The sequence below is a fragment of the Saccostrea cucullata genome, unplaced genomic scaffold (genome assembly GCF_032062105.1).
Source record: "Saccostrea cucullata isolate Sc308-1 unplaced genomic scaffold, CSIRO_AGI_Scuc_v1 ctg14493, whole genome shotgun sequence".
NCBI lineage: Eukaryota > Metazoa > Mollusca > Bivalvia > Ostreida > Ostreidae > Saccostrea > Saccostrea cuccullata.
The window spans coordinates 7,585-14,690 of NW_026918685.1; the positions used below are offsets into that span (position 1 = coordinate 7,585).

Genomic DNA, 7,106 nt, shown 5'->3' on the forward strand with positions numbered 1-7,106 from the left:
AATACTTTCTGTAACTTAATAATAAATTTTCATAATAAATCTTTAGAAGATCGCATGTTTGTGCCAGATTGGTACCTTAACTGGTTATAGACACTTATGAATGTGAATTTGTAAAATAAAAAAAGATATTCAGTTTATCTTTTAAAAAGATAGTATTGTCTTTCGGACAAATATTCCTGATTTTTACACTGTGTATGGTTTTATGAATGACATTTACATATATATTCGGATTGTTGTTCTATTTACATTCCGATTATTTTATTTAATTATGGAATAAGTAGAGTAACTATTTATTTATTTCTACTATTCATAAGAACAATATACTTAAATCATTTCTGCAAATGAATTAACTCTTTTTTGTGTGTTACGATGATGATTTTTTGTTTCAATCAAATATCAATTTTAAATACTTCTTATTTAAAAGAGCTGAAGAAAAGGGCTGAAAGTGAATACGCTGTATTAAATATAACATAAATGACAGTATTGTATCTATTGATAAGACGAAATTTTAATTCACCTAAATGGATAGGAATAAGAATCTAACTTTGTAAAGAAATGAAAATTAGTACACAATAATTGCATAACATGGTTGTGTCTTTGCAGTTCCTAACATTATTTTGTATCATTATGTTTTATGTTCATTGCAGATATCATCTCAATTAAAAGAGTAGTATCCTGTTTAGATTTAGCAATATATCTCTGATTGCACATCAAAAATTATATGTACCGGTAATAGTAAATCAGAAATAATTTTGCTTTTCATGTAAGCTAGATTTCTTTTACATTTTTGAAAAGTTAAGATATTGATGATTTTTTTTTTTCATTTTACAAACTTTCATCATAAAACTTATCAACTTGTTTTGTATGACTTAAGATATTTTTATTATATAATAAATCAGTTGCTGGGGATCCATGCTTGCCAACAAATCATGAAGAACTTGGGGACCTTTTAAAGAGAAGTCCAAATTACGTCATGGATTCTGTGCCCCTGTGCGATGAGTTTCTAACAGAAGGATGGTACAGCACCCCCTCTTATCTCATGCCAACATCACCGCCTGGACTAGCCACTTGTGGTACTCTTTATCCATTCTGGATGAAAGGTAAATGAAATAATATTTTCCTACATAATATCATGTTATATAAAAGACATAGAAATGACGGTTGAAAACGTTCTAATAATTATTTCTTTATTTTAGTGAATAAAATAGTATTAGTAAATATATTTAAGATTACAGCAATTATCCTCCTTAGTAAATGTATCAGTGTAATCAGCATAATTATATTTCCTACAGAATTTGACAATTTTTTGCCAATGTTGAATACAATCATATCGAGAGAAAAAAAATCAGAAGACAAATTTTGAACATGAAAAAGAACATTAATATATTTTGAATATTTTACATCTGTTTGTTAAATGAATGTTTCTTAGTTGTTTTTTTTTCTATCTATCTTTTGATTAAAAAAAGAAAAAAAAATTGTTACCTTTGGTTGCTAGGGCCATAGCAAATCAATAGTTTCTCGTTTGATCAAAGGTCGTTTTCAATTTCATTTTGATCGATCTAATATTAGTGATGTCTGTTTATAGGAACACTACCTAGTTCTGCTGGAGAAGAGATAGACGTTGAAATTTGTGGTGTAAGCCTTTCATCAAAATGCCAAACAAGTATCAACATTAGAGTGAAGAAATGTGATTCCTTCTTTGTTTACAAACTCAAGTCTTTGGATTATTGCAGTTCAGCATATTGTTTTGGTAAGATAATTATAGAAATGTATAACTTTAATTTTCACCCACTCACACACAGTGTGAGAGAGAGAGAGAGGCAAAGTAAAAGAGAGACAGATAGAAAGAGTAAAAGAGATGTTAAAATATCCCGTCTTCCAATAATAATGTTATATTTCAATAAAAGGTATAACGTGTAATATGCTTTTCCTTCTTTTTTCAGAAAAATATGACAACTGTGAGTAGAATGTACTAAAACTTAGAAAAGTATTAGCTTAAAGCTTTTTATTCGATTACTTTGTTTATGCTTAATTGCGCTTAAATTGCAAATTGTGCATAAAAAAGCACACAGGTATGTAATACCACTTATTAGTGAAAAAAGTCATCTTAACTCGTGAAAGTCTGAATATTATATCAAGTTATATTAATTAATGCACTGGGTCTTATGTCCTGCAGGGTCTACTGACGTCCGGCAACTTTATTTAGCCAAAAAACTCTTACCGTACATTTTGTAGGTAGCTAACCTCCCCTCCCCCCTCCCTTATCATATCGACCTAAGATACTATTAATCTTTTTGTGAGAAATATATTTTTACAGTACAATATTTAACGGTGTCAAAGATTAAGAAATATTAGGTACAAATTGGTCTAATATACTGCATGTAATTTTTTGTCTCTAAAAACGTTGGAATTGGAATATATTTATATTATATGACCTATAATCTTACAGGTGTATCAAAAGTATTGTAACCTTACAGGTGTAAAGGAAACGCCAACTAACCTTCAAGTTGTTTACCAAGGAGTTTCTTACAAGAACGTCTCAAATGCGATTGGAACACAATGGGATCCTGTTGTAAAGCTCCGCTGTCAGTTCACTCCACTTTCGGATAACACTCTGTATTATCACATCGATTGGTACGTGGATAACACAAGGATTATAGAGAACCAGACTGTGGACAACACAACACTGGTTGATGCTGTACTCACAACAGGGGATCTTTATAATGCTGGAAAGAAAATCGAGTGCTCGGTATGAAACCCTTCACTATTTGAATACATTTTTTTAATCTTTTAACACTAAAAGCGTGTTTTACAGTATATGTGAATTTATATATGCAGATACACTGTGTGGTTGGTGCAAAGAAATCAGTCTTGGATTCACCATGTAACAGTACATCCAGTTCCTTATTTTTCGCAGGAATTGAGGTAAAAAATGAAATGAATGAGAAAACATAGCCTTCTGAACCTCTCTTTCTTTTGTCAAAGACATTTGCTTAAATTACTTCAGGTGCTGACACCAGTTCTGGATATCTTAAGAAAGGGAGAAACAACGCTTAAAATAAGACCCACCATACCTTATGCAAGACAGACCTTGGCATTACCAGCACACAATATAGAGGATGCTGGTTATCTGTCTATTTCCTTGGATTTCCCGACAAATATAAAGGCCGCTTGTACAACGGCTGGTAATTCGAAACACTGTGAAATAAAGATTCCAAGCTTCAAGTACAGCGAAAGGCAGAAATACAACGATCGCAGCCAGTGGTACAAAGAGTACACAATGACCTTATATAATAGGGATAACATAGGCTATGTCATTGATAACAGTGTATTACTACGTTTAAAGACCAAAGGAGGCGGCGAAAAGGCAGCAAAAGTATATGAAGGTGTCCTGCTCACCGACGTCCAAGTAAAAAAATTTAGTTAAACCTTTCCATAATATGTCTGAAGAAATTAAGAACTTTGCAAATTTCAATTTCAAAAAAATAAAGTCAATGAATGTTTTCTTAAAATCCCCGGAAACCAACTATTGTATTGCAAATATTTAGCAATAAACAATCATCTTATTTATGAGGCTCCTGATTTTATCCATTAATTAATGATTTCCAAATTTCTGATATTTATTGGAAGTTCAAAAATACAGCGAGATATTATTAATCTTTTGCCATGTCGTCACAGATAAATATTATTGACAACCAGACTGAATGGAAAGGAAAGTATTGTTACTCACATGCTGACCCTCATATGAGATCATTTGATGGATAGTGAGTAGTTAGACATTTCTTTGTGAATCATGATAAAATTTGATTAAGCAAAGTTTAACAGTCTATTAATCATGTAAATCCTTTTCATTTGGATTTTCTTAAATTGTAATGGTCTTTACAATAATGAAAAATTAGTCTTTATAACCCTCATATGAAAGTTTATTTGTAGACTGTAGATAAGTGAAAGTAAATACTAGTAAATAGAATTTTGATATATGACTTGAATTTATGAACTCCAGCCTTGAACTATCAATTAAAATCAATATTATCGATCAATCGGTATTGATTCGAAAATAATTACATTATGTATTGATACCAGAATGTACTAGAGACAATCAAAAAGTAGAGTTTTACACATATTCAGTGGTAAGAGCGTCTGCTCCAGAGTCACGAAGTAAGAAGTTCATCCTTATGTCGCGGATTCTAATCCACTGACACAAAAAAGACCGTTCACTGCTCAATAGCCTTAAGTGTTGAGTTTGGGTATAAGTTTACAGCGCTCCACCGCCAATTGGTGGGGTCTCCATACGAGTAAACATTTCTCGAGAGGAAGGTTAAATGACACACAAACAAACAGACAAAGGTACAAATAAAATGCCACATTTGCACGATTGTATAAGAAATATCCGTTTAGTTATAACTTATCTTTATCCTAAACCAAGCTTCAGTCATTAAATAATTTGTAATTCTTTGAATCATTGAATTTCTTTTCAAAAGGAAAATATGAGTTATGCTTTTTTAACCACTGAAGCACACTTAAAACATATTTTAAGTAAATTTGATTCTCATTTTATACAAAATGATTAAATACTAGCTCAAAATCTTTTTTTAGTTATTATGAATGTCAGCATATTGGATGCAAGACAGGAATAACGAGTGTATTATATCAAAATAAAGACCATGATCAGGAGGTAATCAATAAAGAAACATTGGTTTTACATTTCCACTTTAATTTCTACAAATGTCCTGCAGGCCTACAATAATTGATTATTTCTAGGTGCAAGTGAGACACCACAAATGCTTCTATCCCAATGCACGCTGTATCTGTGCCTTGGCTGTGAGATCTGGGAAAGATGTTTTCGTCTTCGACGCTTGCAATGGCAGATACTATATAAACTTCCCAATCTGTGATGATAAATCGCTGAAGGTTGTCAAAGTTACAGATAGGTCTTATAAAGTAAGTAGAATGTACTACTATGTATATTTCGTCTCTTGCATACCTGCTTGTAAATGGGAAAATTCTTTTGTTCGCCTCAATGTACACTTTACACGCAGATAAACTATTTCCCAAAGTCAGAACTGAAGCTTATTTTTTTTATTTTCAGATATTTTTTCCAACTGGAACCTATGTTACAACAACATTATATTTGAGACGTGACTGGTTTTTACAAACAGAAGTCTACCCTTCGGTGGCGGATGTTGGAAAAAGTTCAGGTCTCTGTGGCGTTTTAGGAGGTGGTATCCAGAACGACCTGACAAGGAGAGACGGGACTGTAGACAGCCCAAACACTTTCGGCTATTATAATCCTCCAGATGATTTTTCCATTTCCTGGAGGTAATTTTGATCATTTTTATTTCATTAAATTTTTATAGAATATGACATATTCAAATCATAAAGTACATGTACATTTTTTGTATATAAGTTCCATTAGCCCCAGCCAAAGAGCCCTTGTGTAATTGTCAATTGATTATGAAACAGAAAAAAACGAGCAGTATTCAAGATCAAAAGTCCATAAAACAATACAAAACAGGAGCAGCGGAAACGCGGTCCTCCAAATCATTAAAGTGTTGATCAGGTGCCCTATTTATTAATATTTGATATACAAGTTCTCATAAAGTCATAAAAGTATCAAAATGCATGTATATTGTCTTTTATTTTTTAAATCCAAAGAAGCTTTAGAACAATTCAAACTAATTCCCTTATCACATTTTTGAATATGAATAGTATTGCATGATTATATATTTCATTACATTTATTAAATTGATTTTTAAACTTCGTAAATTTGGGTACTTTCCATTTGATATACATGTGATCAGTGATGTAGGTTTTCAGACGTTGATATGGGGTATTGTGACATCACGTTTTACACGGAGCAGAATCAGTGTTTTTGCTTCAAATGAGAAAAATGTAAAAAAAAAAAAAAAAAAAAAAAAAAAAAAAAAAAATTCAAAAATATGAATTCATACATTTCAGGGTATCAGCCAGTGAGGATCTTCTCTCTGCGTTGATGGATTTTAAGACACTGAGTTCTTTATCTCTTATAAAGACTCAACTTTGCACATGTAACGAAGAAAAGAAGACAGAGTGCAGTTACCGTAGTTACACAGACTGTGGCACAACAACACGTGGAAAGGAATACCAGTGTCTACTCCACAGTAGTAGCAACAGGCGAAAGAGACACGCAGAATACATGACGTCATTTAATCCTGACCCAATGGAGACTTCAACTTCTCTGGTAGGTCCAGTTTGCATGTTTGTAGTGAATTAGCTTCCCAACGTTTTTTTAAACAGTGAAGATAGTAATACAATCATAAAAATACCTTTTTAAAGTTATTGGAAATACATTTACATACATACAAAGTTTTATTCAGATATCAGTCATCAATTTTTTTTTCGGATTTTAGAGAGTACGAAGGCAAGCTGCATACACAGATGAACAAGTGATTGCTATTTGTAACGCAGAGTTTGATAATTCAATCCCATTTCAAACATGTATAGAACATGTAGCTGATTTTTCCAATGATTCTATTCAAAACTGCATTGCAGATGTGTCTGTGAGTTTCCCTTTTTAATCAATCAATGGATAATATATCCTTACCTACAAACACAATTTAAGAAACAATTTTTTCACTTATATCATTTGATATCTTCTAATTGTAGCTTACGGGAAATCCAAATCTGACTTCATTCCATCTAGAAAGTGCTTTATCTGAATGTCAAACTTTCATAAACCTGAACAACACTCTTCAAAATGAAAAACCCTCGATCACTTATGAAATATTGAGTGTTTGTCCTGGCAACTGTAGTGACCATGGGGATTGCTCAAAAGGTACATGCTATACCTTTTAATTGAATAAATGTTTTCTCTTTCAAGCAGGTACATGTACATGTAGTGTTCTTGTATCACATAAAATGTACATGATATGCTCCAAAGACGCAGGCTTAAGTTTATACTTTAATTCATTGTTTTTTTTCATTGTCAGTACATTTGAGTATTGTTTTACAGATAACGCACAAGAGAGTCGTCTTAATAATGTAAATCACAAATGCCTACCTTTATAAAATTTTAGGAATCTGTATCTGTAATGCTGGATTTGGCGGAAGTGACTGTTCGTTCGATA

The 7,106-nt window shown here is 32.1% G+C and overlaps 1 protein-coding gene across 1 annotated transcript; it reads left to right on the forward strand.

Moving 5' to 3' along the window:
• Positions 1-973: 973 nt before the first annotated feature.
• LOC134269673 (uncharacterized) lies at positions 974-6,814 on the forward strand (the record flags this gene model as incomplete). The annotated part of the gene is made up of 11 exons (XM_062751885.1): positions 974-1,100; positions 1,586-1,750; positions 1,944-1,958; positions 2,478-2,749; positions 2,839-2,925; positions 3,008-3,409; positions 4,762-4,941; positions 5,090-5,319; positions 5,959-6,220; positions 6,390-6,539; positions 6,646-6,814. Coding segments are annotated over exons 1-11 (2,059 nt in total), but the record flags the coding sequence as incomplete, so codon positions are not given.
• Between the last annotated feature and the right edge of the window lie 292 nt (positions 6,815-7,106).